Source organism: Platalea leucorodia (assembly GCF_965183815.1).
Source record: "Platalea leucorodia genome assembly, chromosome: 1".
In the NCBI taxonomy this organism is placed as follows: Eukaryota; Metazoa; Chordata; class Aves; order Pelecaniformes; family Threskiornithidae; genus Platalea; species Platalea leucorodia.
Window position 1 is genome coordinate 61,485,253 of NC_138823.1, and position 20,123 is coordinate 61,505,375.

General features: G+C 36.1%; 1 protein-coding gene across 3 annotated transcripts in view; it reads right to left on the bottom strand.

Annotated features, from left to right (window-relative positions):
- Positions 1–2,031: 2,031 nt before the first annotated feature.
- Positions 2,032–20,123, bottom strand: part of TMX3 (thioredoxin related transmembrane protein 3) — a 31,811-nt gene continuing 13,719 nt past the window's right edge. The window contains exons 9-16 of one of the 3 annotated variants that reach the window (XM_082320920.1): positions 19,408–19,474; positions 16,697–16,795; positions 14,620–14,677; positions 13,698–13,751; positions 13,322–13,378; positions 9,598–9,727; positions 7,326–7,394; positions 2,032–5,047 (exon numbers count right to left, since the gene is read on the bottom strand). In XM_082320920.1, the coding sequence (XP_082177046.1) occupies positions 4,781–5,047; positions 7,326–7,394; positions 9,598–9,727; positions 13,322–13,378; positions 13,698–13,751; positions 14,620–14,677; positions 16,697–16,795; positions 19,408–19,474 (801 nt within the window). In that variant the 3' untranslated portion in view covers positions 2,032–4,780. Of the gene's footprint in view, positions 5,048–7,325; positions 7,487–9,597; positions 9,728–13,321; positions 13,379–13,697; positions 13,795–14,619; positions 14,678–16,696; positions 16,796–19,407; positions 19,475–20,123 lie in introns of those variants that run through there. The other 2 variants (XR_014229112.1, XR_014229113.1) reach the window with 2 other exon arrangements.

Consider the following 20,123-nt stretch of genomic DNA (forward strand, 5'->3'; position numbering starts at 1 on the left):
GTGGTGTAGCAACCTAAGATGAAAGAGAGCTGGGTTTTGCTTTTTGTTTCAAACAAACGATGAACATTGAAGTATGTTATTTTGAGTGACTTGGAGTGTATGTTTCTGCTGAGAAACAGCAAAAACATCCATAAGTAATCTTGATTGGGTAGTAATGCTACTTGCTCTGTCAGGCAAACTTATCCAGCCAAAGGCTTTCTGTAAAGTAAATGGAGATACAAGATTTCTTTTGGAAGGACTTAAACTCCCACTAGCTATGCATGTATATTAAATGTAGCTCATCTATATCAAAACATAAGACACAGATAGAATACATGGCCCTGCTCCATTCCTTTCTCCCATTCCCATTTCTCCTGCCTATGCATTTTCACCCCCTTCAGGTGTCAGCCTTAGTGCTTACCAAAGTTTCAATCTCTTAACTCAAAACAGCCTAAACCCACCCACCATTTTGGGCAGGACAGTCACTAACCCAGCTGAAGACCACACCAACCTTGCAACAGGGGCTGCTGAGTACTAGAAGTGATGCAATGAAAGTGAAATGACAGAAGCACACGCTAGAAAAGCAAAACCGTTTTCAGTACAAATAACCTGTCAAATTACACACTCATTCAGTGATGTTTTCTCTCCTCTCCAATCTAAACTTATGGAGAAACTGAGCTACAAAGCAATACTATTCCTCTCAATTAGTAATCGTCTTAAAGATTTCCTTGCTCTTCTTCAAAGAACCTTCTAGATCTTTCAGGTTTTATTGTTAAAAGCCACAGTACTCCATTCAAAAATGCTTTATGTAAAAAACTTGTAGTCTATTTATCCTTACTAAACAACTGCAAACATTTCTGTATTCCTTGGTGTATAAGCAGAAGGAAGTTTGCTATCAACAGGAGAGTTCACATCAGCTGCTAAATGGTGCTTTATGTCAGTAAATTGATACACAGGATAGTAGCAGTAATCCTTTAAAATGGTTAAAATTTCAGAAATCAGAGAGAGAGAACTGTTTCAGGAACGTCTACACTGCCTAGGCAGACGACGAAAACCTTTCAAGTTAAGAGTTCAACAAAGCATTCAACACAATATTGTCAAAATTGTCTCATCGGTTACAGCAATAGAACATACAACAGCTTCATACGATTCAATCTGTTGGCAATGTACTCAGGGATGAGAACAAAACAGCAGAAAGCTGCTTTGCTTCCTGAGAAGATTTGAGAGCCAGTACCACTCTGTCACATTATAATACAACCTGAAACATCTGTAGTCTCATGAGATTTTAACAGCTTAAGGGAAGTGCATTCTGGTTTTGCACCCTTTTCACCAACTTGAGCTTTTGGCTGTCATCAGAACAACTCTCCACCCTCCCACTCCTCCAAGTACAACCACTTCTTCAGACATGCTGACAAGAAAGGAACAGGGTAAACTAGTTCTGGGCCAAGACAGAGCCAGCTAAACTTCTTACTTAAATACTTCAAATTAATTAAGCACTTCTGTGCCATCTTCAACACATCAGATCTAGCAGAGTGTAACCATTCCATCCTTTAAGCAGTGAGCACCACAGTCTGGACAGTATCTGTTAAAACAGCCTAGGTAAATAATGAAGCAGTAAGACTGTGCACGTCCAAGTCTCAAGGCTACGCAAGTTCTTCCAGAAGAAGATGTATACTAGAACAGTCTGCCTCAGGTTCCCTTTTCTACTAAACTCTTGTAAGAATTTGAGAGTATGCCAATGGAATGGACTGGTATCTTAACATTTCTTTTTCAGAAATGCATTAGTTCTATACTGCTAGGATGCTCACTAAATAAAAGACAAGTAAACATTAACTCCTACTTCTAGAGAGTATTTTCAAAATATTGACAAAAAGGTATCAGACAGGATGAACTAATTTTTCTTCTTAAAAGCTACCAGCTGCATTTCTTTACTGTGTTACTCAGGGCCTAAAGTATGCTTATGAGTGTCCCAGGAGAGACGGCCTCCTACACAATATGTAGTATCTAAGCTCAACACAGTGTAAATTAAGCAAAGGAAACAAGCTCTTTTAAATGTTTTTATTACAGAAAAACAAAAGGCTTACACTTGACTTAAAAAAGCAGCATTATTTCGTGAATTCAAAGTTATTACAGTGAAGTTGCTTTAAGAAACCTTTAGAGACTGAGGAAAAAAATAAAATGCCAGATCCCCCCTCAGACAGCATTCTAGATTACTTGCATGACCACAGCAAAACTCTTAATTTCACATCAGTTCTGACACCCAGTATATGACTTGTATGCTTTTTTTCTCCCCGTATCTTGTTGAATATAGCTGGGAGAAGGATTTGGTGAAAATGGCAGTACTTTTCTAAGTTTAATTTTCAACAGTTCAGTATACATCTGATTGATATTACAGTTCAGAAGTGACTGAGACATGTTTTCCTCTTAACTCTAGCAGTTGAGCATTACAGTTTTAACAGATCCCAGTGTGATCTGTTTCTTACACAGTATTTATCATACACAGGTCCATATCTCAGATTTCTCAACAAGTTGTTTGGCTACTACTGATTATAAACACAAACAAAAATAACCACAAAAATGAAGGCTCACAGTTGAAACAGTTCTTAGCAGTGCAGCAGAATTCAGAATTGTTTTTTATTACATGCCATAGAAGGAACAGCAGTGTTCCAGTGACCACTTCAGTTTCTTTATTAAGTCAAAAGCTGCAGGTTTCCAGCCTGAGCCAAAATTAAATATGTAATTGATTTGTATTTTAAGTCTTAATAGACAAATCAAGAAAACATATTACTGCCTTAATAGTCCTACATTTTGACTATCAGCACTGAGTCGTGTGAAACTCCAGAGAAATTCACAGGCTTGTCATTCAGTGATTTTTTATTTTTTTTTTTTTTAAACAACTCAAGAGCTCTACACCATGTTAAAACACTTCCTAAACACATTTTTAAGCATCTCACTCTTCAAATATATGCTAAAACTACACCTCCAAGATTCTGCCAAAACAATAAAATAAAATCAAAAAGCAAGAAAACTCAAGTCACTATGTACAACTAGCTATAACAACAAAAAATGAAAAAAAGAAGAAAACAAAAAGGGGAAAAAAAACCCCATATCAGACACCTGCTACTCAGTATTCTATGAACTCGTTTTTTTTCCTCTCTTCCCAAGACGAAAAACATTGGACTCAAAATCAGACATGGAATTTTTCTGAAAAAAATTTCTAATCTCCTTAGATATTGTTTATACCGTTTCATAACAGAGCCTTGAAGTCAGGCACCTACTTACTGTACTCTGCACTGCAACATGAAGCCAGCTGTTACCAAGCTACTTAAACAGAAGAATCAAATTTCTTTCCTACAAGGAAAAAGGATGCAATACATTTTTCCTGGTTATGATTTATATCATCATCAGGTTTACTCAAACACAGAACTTGTCTATTTAAGCCTACCCATGTTTTTTATTTAAAATTACTTAATTTAGTGCTATAGCATAGTAATTTGTGTGATCAAGCTGCCTTATAAGGAGGACATCATAATCTATATTGTACAGTAATATAGCCTTAAAAAACAAACAAACAAAACAAAACAAAACAAAACAAAAAACAAACAACCCACCCAACATGAATACTAAGAGGAAGAGCAATACAAGTTTTGTTTCTGTGGTACTCTCCCTGACATTGATGCCAAAGGCTGCTTTATGGCTTATCCTTGGAGATTTTAACCCTGGATATAAATTAGTCCTTTTCTCAGTCACAGGGTTGTATTAAAAGTGACTTTTATGATTAAACAGGTAAAAAAATGCATTGAACTGAACAATCTCTATGAACGTTAATATTATGCTCCATTAACTCCCTTCTTCAGAGTAGGTAACAGTCTCAAACAAAAGTATCAACACCAACTACTTCAAAGATATATATCAATCTGAATTAAACACTGTAAAACAAATTTACACCATTCAAAAAGCTTGTCATTAGAGAGTTATGCAAAACAGTGAAAGGGTGTTTATATTTACACCTTCCTTTATCAAAGTTGTACTGTGGATTCAGAAAACTTAAAGATCATTTGCACTATAAGTTTGTGTAAGCACTCATACAAAACAATTTAACCGGCAATCATGTTCTAAAAGGTTTATAATATAGTCTTCCAATATTTTTAGCTGCTAAAGCGCTAATAAAGACTTAATTTAACATATAACTCCCACATCTTATATCAAGTAAACATTCTTGACTGCCAATAATTGTGTTATTACATGATAAAACAATCCTCCAATTCCTAACAATTTGCATTTAACTTGAGAAAATAGAAAAGTTTGGGATTTTTTTTTTTCCAAAATAAAGTGCAACAGGCAGAATATATGACTTGTTGGAAAACTCTAAGCTGTCTTTAGCTATCAGGCTCTGAAAGACTTTACAGATCTCTTAATCCTTCTTAGTTTTCAGCCTTAATTTTATACGAATGAGTGTTTAGCTGGGCTATATTAGCAGTAGTTCATGACATACACTAAGGTCAAGTAACATTATCTCACTGTTCTGGAAATGAACAATACAAAACTCTTCAAAAAGCTGTGTAGAACTGTACCTGCAAATTTCTTCATTTTAAATTGCTCTTTGTTGATCTATTAAAGACAATTAAGAGAACATCCATAATTTTTTTCCTGTCAATTTCTGATAAAATTTGAATGCATGCAAGTCAAAACTACCATAATGCAGACAAAAAGGTCCTCTTTCATGAAGATCATCAATAAATGACTACCTTCAATAAATAAGTCTATTTGGAAATTCTAGCGAATTCTTTTGCTAAACAAATTAGTCTTTTTTCTTTTCCATTATGTCTTTCTGTTTAAGCTCTCCATCTGAAAGTTCTGTATATTTTCCATTCTTTTCCTCCTCTTGTTCTTCCTCACTGCCTTCGTCCGTGAGCTCCCGATCACCATTTTCCTTTTTAGCTGCCTCATGTTCATCTATCCCTCCATCTGTATCAGCTGTGCAGATTCCATAACACATAATGCTGATGACCCCCAGGGGCAACCCAAAGAGAAAGCATCCCAGAAGTGGTGAACTCTTGAACACAGACTGTTGAAACACAAATTTGAAGTAAAGAACACTTTCAGTGAACATACAAAATTACTGCATTACTTCTCTTATTACTCTGTGTATTCAGAAACTTCTAAAATAACAGGGTTTTTGTTGTTGGTTTTTTGTGTGTTGTGGTTTTTTTGTTTGTTTGTTTGTTTTTTTCCCCCAGAAAGGAGGAGAAGACTTCATTTTAACAATTCCTAGTATATGTTCATAAAAAAAGACTTAGAAGTTCAAATATTACAATGTTGCATTGGGATAGTTAATGTTAACATGCCAACTGTGTATCTTATTCATTGTGTGAAGCTTGAGAAACAATTGTTCTAACAGTGTTAAAATAACACTTTGAAGCAACCAGTTTCACCTCTTGTTTGTGTCTTATTCTCAAAAATTAGTTTGAGTAACAAGGGATCTGCTGAAACATTATGTTATTAGACAGCTTCCTATTAAAGAGTAGTTTAATGGCACAGGAGGAAGGACTTTTGGTTTCAGAAACTGATGGCTAAATGTTGCACATTCACAGAAGTTTGGAAGCCACTCATACAGAAACACATGAGTTTCAATTTAAATTCACAGCACAGGTTTTTTCTGCTTGTGTAGGACAAGTGAAGAAATGGATTTGTGTACATCTTCCAAATAAAATTCTGTTAAGCATAATTAACTTATAAGAAAGATGCTAAAAATATTTGCTTTAAAACTACATGAAGTATAGGGGAAGGCTGTGGATGTTGTCTACTTGGACTTCAGTAAGGCCTTTGACACTGTCTCCCACAGCATCCTCCTGGAGAAGCTGGCTGCTCATGGCTTGGATAAGGGCACTCTGCACTGGGTAAAAAACTGGCTGGATGGCTGAGCCGAGAGAGTGGTGGTGAATGGAGTCAAATCCAGTTGCTGGCCAGTCACCAGTGGTGTTCCCCAGGGATCAGTGTTGGGGCTGGTCCTGTTTAATATCTTTATCAATGATCTGGATGAGGGGATTGAGTGCACCCTCAGTAAGTTTGTAGATGACACCAAGTTGGGTGGAAGTGTTGATCTGCCTGAAGGTAGGAAGGCTCTACAGAGGGATCTGGACAGGCTGGATCGATGGGCAAAGGCCAACTGTATGAGATTCAACAAGGCTAAGTGCCAGGTCCTGCACTTGGGTCACAACAACCCCATGCAACGCTACAGGCTGGGGGAGGAGTGGCTGGAGAGCTGCCTGGCAGGAAAGGACCTGGGGGTGTTGGTTGACAGCTGCCTGAACATGAGCCAGCAGTGTGCTCAGGTGGCCAAGAAGTCCAATGGCATCCTGGCTTGTATTAGGAATAGTGTGGCCAGCAGGACCAGGGAGGTGATTTTCCCCCTGTACTGGGCACTGCTGAGGCCGCACCTCGAGTACTGTGTTCAGTTTTGGGCCCCTCACCACAAGAAGGACATCGAGGTGCTGGAGCATGTCCAAAGAAGGGCAACGAAGTTGGTGAAGGGTCTAGAGCACAAGTCTTATGAGGAGTGGCTGAGGGAGCTGGGGTTGTTTAGTTTGGAGGAGGCTGAGGGGGGGCCTTATCGCTCTCTACAACTACCTGAAAGGAGGTTGTAGTGAGGTGGGGGTCGGTCTCTTCTACCAAGTAACAAGCCATAGGACAAGAGGAAATAGGCTCATGTTGTGCCAGGGGAGATTTAGATTAGATATTAGAAAAATTTCTTCACAGAGAGAGTGGTTAGGCATTGGAACAGACTGCCCAGGGAAGTGGTACAATCAGTCCCTGGAAGTATTCAAAAGACGTGTGGATGTGATGCTTAGGGACACGGTGTAGAGGTGCACCAGGCAGTTAGGTTAACAAGTTGGACTCGATGATCTCAGAGGTCCTTTCGAACCTTAACGATTCTATGATTCTATAGTATTTAATCCCCTTATGCTCTAACTAGTTAGACTGAAACCATAACATTTCTCAGAATGTGAAAGTGCTATCAATTTCAGTGAAAGGATGTCAAAAGGGTCAAGGAAAAGATTTTAAATCCTCCCTGTTCTATCCCTTAAAATATATGTCAGACTAATGCAGAAAAGGAGTGAAAAATGAAGAAATTAACATATGTTGAATATTTAGCACACTGGAAAATACTGTTAAAAACTTTAGTCAAGAAGTTCATTTTGCTTTAAACCTAATGTATATATACCTATAATATATACACAATATATATAATATAAGCTTACATAAAAATATTTCTGAACCCTCTGAAAATATTTGCATCTTGATTGACAAGGGCACCATCTAATTTAACAAAAAATAAAACTTACCACTACAGTAGACTTGGCATCATAGATTATTCTCTTGATTCGTTGCAGAAGTCCATCACCACCCTGTGCCTGAAATTTCAAATGGAACCATGTCAAAACTGCTGACACTTTTCAGTTATGATTCCAAAAGTTCATTCTTCAGACCTTGCAATCTTAAGTCCCTTTAGAAGGAAATGAAAAGTAATTATTCTTGTATCTCATGACGCCCAGACACTCCAACTTCTCAAGCATGGATAAACATTTCAATAGTCTCATGAAAAATTCTCTCACGGTTGTTTTAAACAATCGGTGCAAACTTTAACAGTGGACTGGCACTCCACTCTCTTACCATAGAGAAACACTAACAGAAATTACCAACTGTCCTGATGTAACAATTATAAAATTGCAGAGATCTTCTGAACTTTCCTGCAGCTGATGAATATCTATTTACGGATTATGACAGAAGCAGTTAGAATAATCTAAGAACTAAGTAACAAGAAGATACAAAGGTGTAATAAAGAATACTTGTGTCAAGCAATGACAGACTATACCTACATTACCACCCAATTTAGCAGTCTTCAAAATAACTACATGAATCCGAAGGCAATTTGTCGGTTAACAGGACCAGTTTTCGCATGTCTTGAGTTGCCAGAGAAACAAATGGGAAGAAAACATGCATTTTGGAAGTCAACTGATTAGCACTTGACCCTGACCAAAACCCCTCAAATTACGAAAAAGTCCACAAAGATGAAACAGACTCTCAGAAAATAACAGGAAAGTCAAGGTGAACAATCCAACACTTCCCAAGGAAGGGAGGGGGGGAATGTTATACTTCTCAAATTTCACTGTGGTTCAGAAAGTCTGCATCCTATTACTTGTTTACCAGCACACTTTGAAGACTGTCATTCCTCAACAGCTGCACAATTTCTTGTGCCTGAACATAGCCGAAGTAGTGCTATTTTATGTCTATAGACACCATTTAGCTTAAATGAAGTCACATCCTATATTGTCTGTCTTGTATTAGGACTCTCACATAGAGATGTGACTTTAGACAGACCTTTAATCATTGTAGCTGAAATACTGCAAACAAAAGGTAGAGAGACCTATGTGACACTATTACAAAAAACACCAGGCATCACAAACAAATTTCCTGAACATTAAAAAACAGACAGAAGCCAATTTCATTTGTTGTTTCAACCAGGATATATTTAAATAGAGTAAAATAGATGTTGATAACATAATTCAATGCAATTAACAAAGCATTACAATAAGTTACAGAACTACCCCTCAACTCGCAACTGGAAGCATGGCCAGTAAAGTCAGGAACAGCAAGCAAATCCACCTATATTATGTTGCTACATCAATTTGTCAGATTAAATAAACCAAAGTACCCCATATGACTGAAACTATCTACAGCATTACTTGTCATTACCACCCAATGACCTAAAACTGCTGGCATAATGTAAAGTGGGATTCAGCTAACACAGTAAACATTCAATATACAGTGAATTGGGGCTTAAACCAACATAGGCTTCTCCCAGGAGCAGCCAAACAATTTGTTGGCACTGCTCCCCTTCATGGCAAAGCCTTCTTGCCCCATAAGAGCAAATAAAAACTCTGATCCATGATCTCTTTCTTCATGCACACAACATAGTTGTGTCCACACAACGTGTGTCCAACTTACAGTACGCAAAGGGAATTAGGAAACCTGAGTTTGTTTTGCCAATATTAAAAAATTGTCCAAGCCATCAATTCCAGATGGATTTATTAATTTTGTTGTTTTAACAAAAGACAGCTCATTTTTAGTTTTAGAGCAGAGAGAGAGGGGTAAGTCTGTTTGTAATATGCAAAGAAAGTATACAATTGTTTTTTTAATCTGAACCTGTCATTCATCAAGCTATTGGATTTATTAATTTATCTCCCAAAAGAAAGGTTTGAGTTGAATTATACACTATAAAGAAAAATTTAAACAAATGCATTTAAAGCAAACCAGGAGATGAATAAAAAGCTCTCCATTTACCAGTGACACCAGTAAAAGGAATATCAAGAGAAGTTAGCTAACATTATGCTAGAAAAAAAAAGCTTGCTTTCTACAAGAGGTTCTGCAGTCAGAACAGCGAGCAAAGGCACACCTCAAAAATTCACAATCACGCATTCACTGACAGATCCCAAGAAAGACAAGACAGGAAAATAAACCACATGGAGTAACAATCAGAGTAACCAAATTTTTTTCCTCCTTCATCTAAGGAAATAAACACCAACCAACATATTCCAAGTCACAATGAAGACTTACTTCAGCTGTACCATCCAAGATATTGTTAATAAACTGAACCATGTCTTCTGTGTTCTCAATGTGCCTATCTGGTAGAAAATACTGCTGATTGGAGGTATTCAGTACAACAATAGTAGGGATCGTCAAGTCACTAGAAACATAAAACAGACAGTTTATACATATAAAGAACTACTGTGTAAAACACTGCAATTCAGATAATTCCTACATCATTTAAAAGGGTATCCATTAATCTTCACTTTGTGTGTGTTCCTTAAAGGCAAGAGGGAAGGCGGAATAGAATCACCTGAATAGTACAAGCACACTTCTCATTATTATTTCTTCCTTCATATCTGTGTCAGTGACGCTATTGAAGGTTATTGCATTTTACATACCTATAGTGACTGCAAATTTGGTACCTTTATGACTTGCCAATTAGTAAGACATCACAGATAGTAGCCTTGTATATGATGAAATGTACTATTAGCACAACATATTAAGTGTTTTAGTGCACAAAGGCAAAAGCATGATCCAAAAATTCAATCCCATATTGCCATGGTCCAACTAACCAGCAATATCAATCGACCTCTACCTGTCAAGTCAGAAGAATAAGCCATACCAACCAAAGTTTTTCTACATCTCTTTTAGATATGGCAGATGATCTACAGAGTTTTTACACAATTATTACTCAGCAGTTGACCTTCACATGCATAAGCATTGTTTAGTATCACAGATCCAGAGAGAGGAGGGAAAAAAAAAAAGAAAAAAAAAAAAAAAAAAAAAAAGGAAAAAGATTAGAAATTATCTCTGGAGATAAACCAGTATCACCCGCTGTTCAAAGAGGCCCTAAATTCAAAATTAAATCAGGTTTAGGAAAATTTAATACTGCACAAGTACATTGTTCAACAAGAAAGATTTAAAATACATTAAATAAGTAAGGTGAAAAATCTCCTGTGCTCTTTGCCAATTTTCTACAGTTGTCAATAATGAATATAAATAATAGGTGGCATTCCTTCACAGCAGAAGCAATGCAAACCTTGTTTTTCTGCATTCTCACTCTTGTCTAATAGTGCCCCACATGTACGTTTGTAATTCATGTAATACTGACGATGATTTCAGCCTTAACTGTGGCTATCAATCCATATTCAATTATTTCATGAAAATTTTGTTTAGCATTTACTCAAGATTCCCATTTTTCTTTGAATTCATAGAAATTATTCTAAATTTTCTTACACATTTTAGGTGGTGGTTTTTTTTTTTTTTTTTAATTCAAATTCAATTCCAAACCTAGAAGTGAACAAGTTTAATACTTATACATGAAAATTTTCTAAACTCCTAGAAAGCTTAATATTTTAAGGTGCAGAGCACGTTCCTAGTACTCAAGTTGAAAGCATGGTGGCACCTCAGAAAAAGTAAGGCCAACTACAGAGATAAGAAAATAATTTTATCTTTTCAAAGGAACTTTAAAAAAAACAACCACACAACAAAGCTTTGTCAACAGTGACAACGTGCAACATAACATACTCTAAATACAATTTTTCCCTGGACATTTTCATTCTTTATTTATTAGGAACAAACAAGAAATAAGGAGGAGGCAATCAAACCAAGTCAGGTGTTTTTGCAAGTGCCTGGTAACAAGTTATCAACCTCTGCCAAAATACCTCATCCCAATTAAAAGAGAACATGTTTTTTTACTTGGATGCAGAAAAGACAGCCCCCCCCTCACCCCCCCCCACCCCCCACCCCACCCCCACCCCCCCCCCAAAAAAAAAAGAAGACAAAAAAAATTACTTCTATTGCATTTAACAGTCTGGTAACTGACATTCTTGAAGCTGGTTGTAGAACAGCTGAAAGATAAACTCCATATACAAATTTTATATGCTATACAGAGATTCATAAAAACACGTTTAATATGTTTCTTCCAAGAGCTGAGGAATTAATACTCTACATACACCTATAGCTGATATTCCAATGATGCTATATATCTTAGCTTAAACAAAGATGTATCTTCGCTTTCAGTAAAATATAATATTCTGTTTTCTTCTTTTGTGCATGGTTTTAACTATGCCATTTTTAATCCAACAAAAGCATGCTCATCCACTGCTGAAGAGACAGATAAATTATAATGTCTACTAATGAAGTCACAACCAAGCTCGTAACTGTACTTCTATTAGGGAATACTACTTCTTTCCTCACGAGTCATACAATATTTTGTCCTTTGTGAAGAAACAGAATTTGTTCCTATGTGCAACTAGCACAGTATTCTGCAATAGAGGTCTCGCGATTCAGGCGGCTTTTTCTGTTTCCACTTGCTGCCATCTAGTGGAAAACTGAAGCACTTGCAATACGGTTTTACTTAAATTATTCAAGTAGCCACATGAAGAGCAGCTACTTATAACACTGAATATATTTTGCTGCATTCTTTTGCTGCTTTCCACTTATGCTGGAAATGTATACGCTCCGTTTAGAAAACAATGAAAAGCCTGTGAGTACTTTAACAGCAACTTCCCATATACTAAAAATGATAAAATCAGGCATTTTGCAGATTAAGTTAAACAATCCAGCTGAACAGCTCTTGCCACTAGATCACTACTGCTCTAAGAGGCAGTTCTGTCTTCTTCCCCTTCATTTTCTTCATCCCAGGAACCTCATCTCCCTCCCCTGCTTCTTTGCACACCAGTTCTGTTACTCAGCAGAATACATGGGAAGACATTTAAGGGTTTTGTTGGATCAGCAAAATAACTCCCCTACTCGCCTAGCCAGGAAAGCAAACACTTTTCTGCCCGATAAACAGGCTGAAACAGCTCAGCAGACAGTCAGACATAAGAGCCTGCACAGGAGAAACAATTAACGAAGTGAGGAAGGTCTCACTTTTGGCAACTATAGAGCAGCAGATCAATCACATCACTTAACTTCAATTGACAGACACCTGTTTTTAAATTAATTGTCTGTAGATTAACACCTGAATACATTCCACAGAAATACAGACCTTATGCTTCCTGAGTCCCCATGAAGCTCCTAGAACCTTTAGGGGCACTAACACATGCTTTGATCATGCTTTGATCCCCAAGAAAGGGGTTTTGAAAACTTAGAGGGCTGGCATATTGACCCCTATTTTTCCCCTCTTTCACTCAAAAGGCCAGAGGAGAACAAGTAGTCAACTGTAAAAGCCAACCAACTTAACTCTCCAACTATGCATTTTTAGACAAGGATCAGAATAAGGGGAAATGTCAAGCATCTTATTAAACTACTTCTATATTTCAAAATGTACCACATACGTATCAAGTGCAGACAGCATTTTCCATGCATTTGATGCTTCTCTACAAAAGCATATTTCTATGCATGTCTTAAAAATGCATCGAGAATGAAATGTGCCTCTCCAGAAATAATGCATAAGCATTATTTACATCTCCTGTTATAAATTGACATAACTTTAAATTTGTCTAGTGCCCCTTAAACTTAACAAAGGAAAAAAAAACCACCACAGCTCTAATAGGATAATTAATTTAACAAAGTAGACCTAAAAGATAAGCTTTCTCAATCAGCATTATCAGTAAGCCAAACTTCTAACATTAAACTACACAGTTTAATTTAACAAAGAACTGATACTATGATCCATATTGAATTCTGAGGACAGCGAGTTTTTAACACATGAAAGGCAGGAATTCTTCATAAGATTGTTTTCAATTAAAAATACTTAGCAACAAACAGAAGAGAAGAAAGAATATTCAAATAAGAATTTACTTACTCCATTAGTAAACTATTAATGTAATCATTTCCATCCATATGGCCAAACTGGAAATCCCTGTAAGAGAAGCAGTGAAAAACAGAACGATGAAAAATAAAACAGAATAGTGGGTTTCAGCAGAAGTTCTTCCTTAAATATTTTTCCTATAATTGAAGATGAGAGCACACACTCAGCAATATAATTCAAAAATTGGCCATCTATAAGACAGTCATCATCCCAAAACACACTCAGTTAATGGAATGGTCTTATTAAATATCCGTATATGAATATAAAAGAAGGCACTATAACATTTTTAATGTAGAAAAAAAATGACTGCTGTCTTAGAAACGTTAATGCAGAAGTTCATTTAAGGTATCATAGTACCATGTGTGCCTACCTGTGAAAGTGATCCCGATAATCTCTAGCAACTTCCTGAATAATAGATTTTAGTCTGGAGGGGAAAAAAAAGTGACATTGATAATCCAGGATATCCTCTGTCAAAATACAAACAATAAACATTGAGATTTCCCCAGTAAGGAGCAAATAGTATCTCATCAGCAATAAGGATTCCCTATTCCATTAACAAAAACCACCTCATTCATCTTGTTTGGTTTCTAAGTGTTGAAAGGCTATCTACCATGTAGTCTCAATACGAGAAAAACACAGACGGACAGTCAGGCTGCTTCACTCCATCTATTGCTTTCTGAAGACACAGCACTGTGACTCTGAAGAAAATCCAAAGAGGTCTGGGAAAATACCATACACAGCACTTGAACAATATTTTCTTAGTCTAATTATGTATGCAATCAGAAAGAGACAGGGGAAGGTCTTGTTCCTCTCGGTCTCTTCAGCAATCTCCAACCGAACTGAAAACGCCCCTTCTTAATACAAGTTCCACAGACAACTAATACATAAGCAGCACTAAATTAATTTTAATCAAACTGAGCTGAAGAACAGTCATTTGTTTAAACTTACTCCGTTCATCTCAAAGTCATCTGAACTCAAGTACCGTCATCTATGTTTAAAAGGTGACATAACAGCTTTAAAAAGCTACGCAATCTCTGTTTGCTCCTGTGATCTCATTAACAAATGGCAGAAGAGTGATACAGGAACTCACATCATCTCATTGAATTCACATGTGCTTCAACAGAGCCATAAATTAAGTAAATCCAGTATGCTTAAGTCATAAATTAGAGAACATCCACAAGTTAAAACCATTCATTTAATCTAGCATTTCTTAATATTTAAAAAACTTCCAAACTTCTCTATGTCATACCAAAACATTTCTCCCATAGTGCCACCAATACTCGATTCTGTACCTGGTATGTTCCACTGAAGAGTTTTTATCATCAATGACTGCAATAGCCACAAGTTTTCCTAAAATAAAGAATAAAACACTTGAAACCATTTAAAAAGAAACATGCATTCTCAGATGGAAAATACTCCAGCCTAGAAGATCAGATACTCTCCAGGGATAGGAATTAGTTTTAAGTATAAACCAGCCTCGATGCCAAATACCCTCTTGTAGCTGACCAAACTGTGGTTTTCTTAAAGCTACTGAAAATAATTTAAGATGTGGCTTACTGTCACACCACTAGCATTCTAGGAAAAGCCTATCTATAGAAAGAAGTTAAAAGTGAAAAACACATATAAAAATTAATTCCCTACTCAAGCTGCATATTTGCATATACCTAAATATGAGGCTATGGAAACTTTTATTATATAATGGCAATTACAAGCTGATTCTAAGTGACTGAATCAGTATTGTATGGATTCAGTAATGACTATTTTTCACACTATTGAAAATGTGGAGTATTATCCTTACTGAAAAAAAACTTGGAAAATTTACTGGCAGAGCCCAGAATTCATTACATCAGAAAAACAACTTAGTTCACAGACCTCTGTCAGAGGAGCTTAAAGACCAAACACAAAAATATATTGATCTTTTCATGATTCACTTTGGTTTTTTTCTCTTTTAATCAGAAAAACTTCACAAAGCCTCCTAAGGTGAACCAGATGAAAATATGTTTGGAAAACTGGCCAAAGGTTCTCCAGATCATGCACTTCCTGTTGGCAAAGCAGATCTGTTAACACTGTAGTCATCAGCTGGGTTAGCCAAAGCCTCTAGAGTGCAGAAGAACTGTTTAAGTCTCTCTAGACGCCATGATTCACGCAAAACCCTCCCCACCAAGCCAATCTATTGCTCAATGCCTACCTATCACCATGCCACAGGAAGCATTCCCCTCAAAAAAAGAAACTTGCTCTTGTTCAACTAATACTGAAGGGTCTTGAGGGCAAGAACAATGATTCATTCCCAGGCTTTCTTGTGAAATAGCAATAGCTTCTCCCTGTCCCGCTTCGTCCATACCTCAATTCTCACTTTTCCCCATTTCTTTCCACACCCTAAGACACTACCTAGTGAATACACTAGGAGACAGCTACTTTTTAGACTGGAACAGAAGATGTAGATAAATTTCAGGTACTGTGTACTTATGCATAAAGCTCTTAAAAATAAATGATGGCTTTTCCATTGTATTAATAAAGCCAATTTTTTTTTTGGTAATTTGAGGAATTCTTAGACAAAAATGTAACAGGAAGAAATATGCTACATTTAAATAATTTGTAACAGCACTTCTGTGAATAACCTTTTAAAATTTAGGTGTAACAATACTAGTTTCACAAATGTGTAAGAACCTAGATGTTTCATAACCTTTAAAACCTGGAAGAACTCAATGGTGTATTGAATATAAACTTATTTCTTTTGAAATGGAATGTAGATTATAAGGTATCCGGGCCTGGAAAAATCAACACTTACAGCATTTCTTCTGCTACTTTAGAGTATGTATAACTTAAGAGCAGTACAAGTTATTTGTCTATTCCAGAAGTCACATGGCTGCAAAGTTTTCATTTGGCTGGTAAAAAAACTTTACTAAAGAAAAGCTGAAGTATTCCAGGACAGGTCCACATTGGTACATGCCCTCCTCCCTTCTTTACCATATCTACTTTAAAGATACCGGAATCCATTAGATGTAAGACATATCTAAACCCATCCATATTTGATACTTCTAAATCCAGTCATAAAACTTCCTGTAGCTACTCCAAGAGTTAATATGTAATTTATGCAAAACCTAAGCTGCTCTTAAATTAAAGGTCTGTCTATTTTTTTGTGAATACTACAGGATTAGACATACTAATTTTTATGTTGTGAGGAAAGGACTAATGTACGCTTTGGATTGAAGCCTCCAGTCAATAGAACAGGTCTCACCAACATCAAAAAAAGATTGCCACTATCAATGCTAACTGTGAGGTTTAAAAAACACATTCTTAGTGCTGTTTAACTTTTCTTAGTGTTAAGTACAAGAGATGCTGAAGAGTTTAGTGGTAGCAGCATCTCACCTGTATCTCCAAGTTCATACAGCGTAAAGCCATCTACATTAAGATAACCTTGAAATCTTTCTCTGTTTATCCAGGATGACAAATCGCCATCTTCATACTCTAAAAAAAAAAAAAAAAAAAAAAAAAAGAATGCATTAGAAATTTTTTTTTTTTGTAAGGTGGGCAATCAGATTTATTTATTTCAGTACTATAGAGGCAAATGCTATTTTTTCCCCTTTTTTCCTTTTATTATTGTTAGACAAGATTTCACACATTTCTTGACATTTCTCTTCAGTTTTAACACTTGTAAAGCTATTTTCAATTGTTCAACAAAAACTAAGTGTATTATAGCAAAGCACGAAAAGCTGATTTGGTGATTATTTTTTCCCAAATCAAGGACAAACAATACTATTCTAGAAGAGAACTGTGACCCAGTGCTGAAAGGAACAGTTTCAATCCCTGTTTTTAAATGGGGGGGTCAAGTTTCAAACAAAGTAAAGAGATTCACAAATACAGCTTTCTGTATTTTTGTGAGTCCTGAAATGAAATAGAAACCAAAAAAAGTAGATGCATTAACAGCATTGTGAATGTAAATGAACAAATATTTACGTATGATTCAGAATCAATTAGACTGAAGGGTAGTTTCAGATGCTAGATGTTTTAATCCATATAGAATCAAACACTTTCCACCAACACAATTATAATTAGATCTTAATCACAAGTAAAAAAGAAAAATGTACATAAACATATATATGATGCATATATGTACACACACACATATAAATGCACATTAAATAAATAAATATGTATTAAATCCTATCGTATAGAGTGAATCATCAATAACTTCAGGTTAACAATTAATTGTCATAGGATTGTAGCAAGCAATTCCAAGCATAAAGATTCCCATAGATCTGCATCCCATTCTCCTACTGTGGGGAAGAAAAAAAAACAAAACAAAACAAAACAAAACAAAACAAAAACACCAGACAAGGCCAGAGCATTGAAATGGATTTTGCTAAAACTTTTTCTTATAGTGAGCTCTTCATATTTCTGTCCAGTCATAACAGTTGCACATTTAACCTTATCGAGTCTCTTATACTGCGTCTTCATAACTTGTTGGATTTACAGAAAAGTTTCCAGTATATTATAAAAGAGTAGATTTTTTTACAAAGTAAATTAGAAGCCTGAATTATTACAAGTTTGTGTTTGTTTTGAAAGGTGTGGAAAAAGCAAGCAGGCCACACAGCAAAAAGCAATTCATAAGTGTTTCTCTTTGACAAGCTTTCCTTCTCCAGGCCCATTAAAAAAAAAAAAAAAAAAAAAAAAATCAAATGCAAATCAAGAAGGCTGTAGAGTGAATTTTTATCTGGAGGATGATTGGTAAGGCAACAGACTGAAGAGGAAGACAAGTACAGCCATTCTATGAAACTACAAAGAATATCCTTGATGGCCCATCTGGAGTATTTTGCTGTGGTACTACCGATCCTCAGAAATTAAAACAGCAGAACCATCTTCTGAGTGATATCTGTTCAACTTAAAGTAAAAACTTGCATTTAAAATAATCTAAATTAAGAGTAGATGTTTTTGGAAATAAGCAGTGTACCTATAAGCCAACCCATGATATGCAATATAAGTGCATGTGTGTACGTGCATCTAACAGACTGTAAAGCATGGGCTTCACAGAACAGTCTGAGTATAATCTAGCACTTATACATGGATATCCATAAATATTGATATACAGTTTTTATATAAATGCCAGGTGTACTGCTGTCAGTGGTGTTACGAAACACTACTAGTCTCAGGTGACCATTCTACAGTCTACATGCTGAACAAGCCAGTTAAAGTAGCTTATCTAGCCTAAAATTGCATATCAACTCCTCCAGTGACAACAGTTGATGTCTCCGTAACCTCTTTTTGGGAGGGACACTTTCAGGAAGGGAAAACCAGACTGAATAGTCAACCATTCTATGTATGCATAGTATGCTCCATCAGTTATACAGGGAGAGGTTATGCTGTCTAATCCTTTCCCACTACCAATATGCAAGTAACACAAATGTGAAAGTCACATATGCTCAAAGCTATCAGTTAAGGCCCTCCAAATTTTAATATTGGGAATAAAGGCAGAATCAGTTTCCTCTTCCTTCACAGTTTCTGAAGGAAGGCTTGTAATACTAAGAAAGTATACAGTCTGTATTCCCAAGGCACAAAAAGCTCAAACTGGACCCTTTTACACACTCTCTGAGCAGAGTATGCATCTGAAAAAAATCAAGTTAACTTCAAGAGAGAGAGCTCTGACTGTCAGGAAGAGCACTTAAAGAAAATCTGATTAACTGTTTGGAACTATAAATTCATCTTATGTGTGACTCCTCTTCAGCAAGTCTTCTTCTATTTTGTATATGATGAATTTCGACAGTGCGTGAAGGGCTAACTTTTATAAGTGCATTAATGCCAGCAAAGCAATAATATCGGAAGCTACAGCTTACTGATAACACAAAGCAAATGCCATCACTTCTACATCAGTATTGCTGAAACTAATTCCTTCTCGGATGCATACTGTTCCGTAAGAACTAATTAGTTTTTTCACTCCTCCCTCATGAAGGAGCTGTTATTTATCATAAAATTGGGGAACTTCCCAGGACCACAACACAATCTTCGAAAAAATCCCAACTGTTCCAGTTTCTCCATATATACTTTAAATATCTTGTCTTAAGGTAATGTCCACTTTTACTTACCATCATAAACAAAGTAAGTTCCATCTTTGAAGACCACAACAGCAGGCAATTCAGGCAATGTCACATACTGAAAGAGGTGGTTTTCAATTAATGCATGGAAGATTAAAAGATTTTTTAAAAAAAAACAAACAAAAGAAACCTTAAAATGTGGAAATGTATCCCACGGGGAAAATCTCAAAGTACATTTAAATGTTTTCTGTCTGCATTTACTAAAATAAATTTATCAGCTTCCATATATTAAAAATAACACAACATAAATGTACCGGAGAGGTAGGACTCATAAAGTGTAAATGAAGCAGGACTTTTACTAGTATCTACAGTAGCATGAAAAATATTTTATTGGTTGGACATGAACTTTAGATAGGAGATAATAACTTGAGGGTTTTATCAATCATGCTCTCTGTTCCCAATTTGTGCTGTTGTCAGCATACTTGTCATACTACTACTTCTCCTACATGGACAGTCAATATTGTAAAGTAAAATAGTAACATATAAAACCACAGCTTCAGCAGACAGGGCTGCAAATAGGCCTAATTTAGGCCAACAGAACAACAAATGCCTGCATTACCATCCTAAACATGATATTTAGGATGGTCAGCAACATACTGGGAAAAAAAAAACCAAGGTGTAGAAACCTTCCCTTGGAACTTAAAAGAATCTTATTCAGCTCATGTTTTCAGTAAACTGCCACAAAAGAAATACTGCATCTACTCCTT